This window comes from Asparagus officinalis, chromosome 7 (assembly GCF_001876935.1).
Source record: "Asparagus officinalis chromosome 7, Aspof.V1, whole genome shotgun sequence".
Classification (NCBI taxonomy): domain Eukaryota; kingdom Viridiplantae; phylum Streptophyta; class Magnoliopsida; order Asparagales; family Asparagaceae; genus Asparagus; species Asparagus officinalis.
The window spans coordinates 9,875,321-9,877,150 of record NC_033800.1 but is presented as its reverse complement, the minus strand read 5'-3'; the positions used below and the strand labels follow the sequence as shown (position 1 = coordinate 9,877,150).

The 1,830-nt window shown below is 35.8% G+C and overlaps 1 protein-coding gene across 2 annotated transcripts in view; it reads right to left on the bottom strand.

The window, feature by feature from the left end:
• LOC109848777 overlaps positions 202-1,830 on the bottom strand; it is an 8,987-nt gene continuing 7,358 nt past the window's right edge. Inside the window, exons 7-11 of one of the 2 annotated variants that reach the window (XM_020418447.1) lie at positions 1,666-1,749; positions 1,436-1,576; positions 1,292-1,357; positions 1,087-1,196; positions 202-557 (exon numbers count right to left, since the gene is read on the bottom strand). In XM_020418447.1, coding sequence (XP_020274036.1) covers positions 389-557; positions 1,087-1,196; positions 1,292-1,357; positions 1,436-1,576; positions 1,666-1,749 — 570 coding nt within the window. In that variant the 3' untranslated portion in view covers positions 202-388. The remainder of the gene's footprint in view (positions 558-1,086; positions 1,197-1,291; positions 1,358-1,435; positions 1,577-1,665; positions 1,750-1,830) is intronic. The other variant, XM_020418448.1, reaches the window with a different exon arrangement.

Sequence of the window (1,830 nt, the reverse complement as noted above, 5' to 3'; positions counted from 1 at the left end):
AGGAATATGCATTCATTCAAAAAATGTCCACGGGGATGGGACTAGCTTAAGATTCTCAGATCACGATAACTCCGATAAAAAAGTATGAGTTATACGAAGGAGCCAACATTTTGCAAGCAGCCGGCAGTCAAAACAAGCTTATATTGCTAACTTTTAATTACCAAAAGTCGGCTAAGAATTGGGGCACACGAGAAAGAGAAATGCATGAAAATGATATGATGCTGAAATGAGCTCTCTACTAACCCCAGATCTCAAACTGTACAGAAGGATCATTACCATTTCAAAGTAACTGAAGCTACTTCATATATACACAACTTTCTCCCGCTAACGACTGCTAGCAGGACTGTAATGTGAGAGGAAATTAAAAATTAGGGCAGAAGTATACATTTCAGAAGATTGTGTCGATCATGAGCTTTCGTTTTGGAGGTGATTTCTCGATTATCTGTTTCTGTAAATCCATGAAATTTGTTCCTCTGTTTGCAAACAGCCTTTTAAGGTTGATTATAGAGAGCTCGCTGAAACTCCCAACAGCAAGATCAGCTTGCACCAGCTCATACCTGCAATATATTGAGTTATAACGATGTTCATGTGAGAAGCCAGGACCAGGATTTACGAAATTAATGGAAAGCTCGAAGTATAGAGACAACATCTTAAGAATCAAGAGTATTCAACAGATACTAGATTTAGCATAGCAAAGAGAAACCAAGGCAAGGACAATGCATGAGGAGAAATCTAGAGGGCTTGGGGGCAAAAAGAGTAAAAGTTAATAGGAATTAATAGAATACAATTCAAGTAATTTTTCTTCCATAGACATCTATGTACAAAGTCAAAACTTAAAGAAAGAAATCATGGTAGGAATTAGAAAATAATTATGGCTTAGATGCAAACTTTAAAATATATAGCCAACTCAAAACTTATGCAAACTCTGCAACATGAAATCTACAGTGTTAAACATGTCAGAATGCTGTACAAGACATTAGTAGAGGCTAAGAGGTACATATAGCAACTAACACAAGCAACAATCATCCATTGTATATAATAACCCAGTATGGAAATGAATATCCGCAGAGCGTAAGTAATACTTACGCACGATGAGGGCCAATTAAAGCCACCGCCATCATTGTACAATTGTGAGCAGCAGTAACACCTCTCGGATCATCTTCAAATACTACACATTTGGAAGGCTTTCTATCCAACTGAAATTCCAAGGATCAAGGTGATAGATTTTTTTTTCAAAAGTGAAAATATTTTTAGAAATTTTAGATGAAAAGAAAGTGAAGCATCTTCAAACCTTTACAGCTGCTGATAGAAATCTATGAGCTATTGACTCCATTCCATCCTCCTCAGTGACAAAAGCCTACATAAAGATAATAATTATACATTTATACACAAGAAACGCTCAATAAACAAATTAATTAATTCAAAGATATCATACCTGGAAATATTTGTTCAGCCCCATCCTTTCCAAAGTTTGAAGCATGTTTCTTCGGTCAAGACATGATACGATAGCACAAGGGACGCCCGCTGTATACAGTGCATCCAACCATTCTTTCAGCCCATCCATTGGCTTATCAATCTGGATGATCAAGAAGCCACAATTTTTAGTAGTATGAAATCGATATTTAACATATTTATTAATTGATACTATCTGGTGAGAGATCTGACTTTGAGAATCTTCTCATAATATATATCTAGGAGTCTCGACTTCAATCTTTTTAATCCATTTTCACTTGTCTCCCAGCAAAGAACCTGGAGTTTAAACATGAACAAACAGTCATTCACAAAAGTAGTGATTTGAGAAATTTGTCAGAAAAAGAAAATACAAGCAAT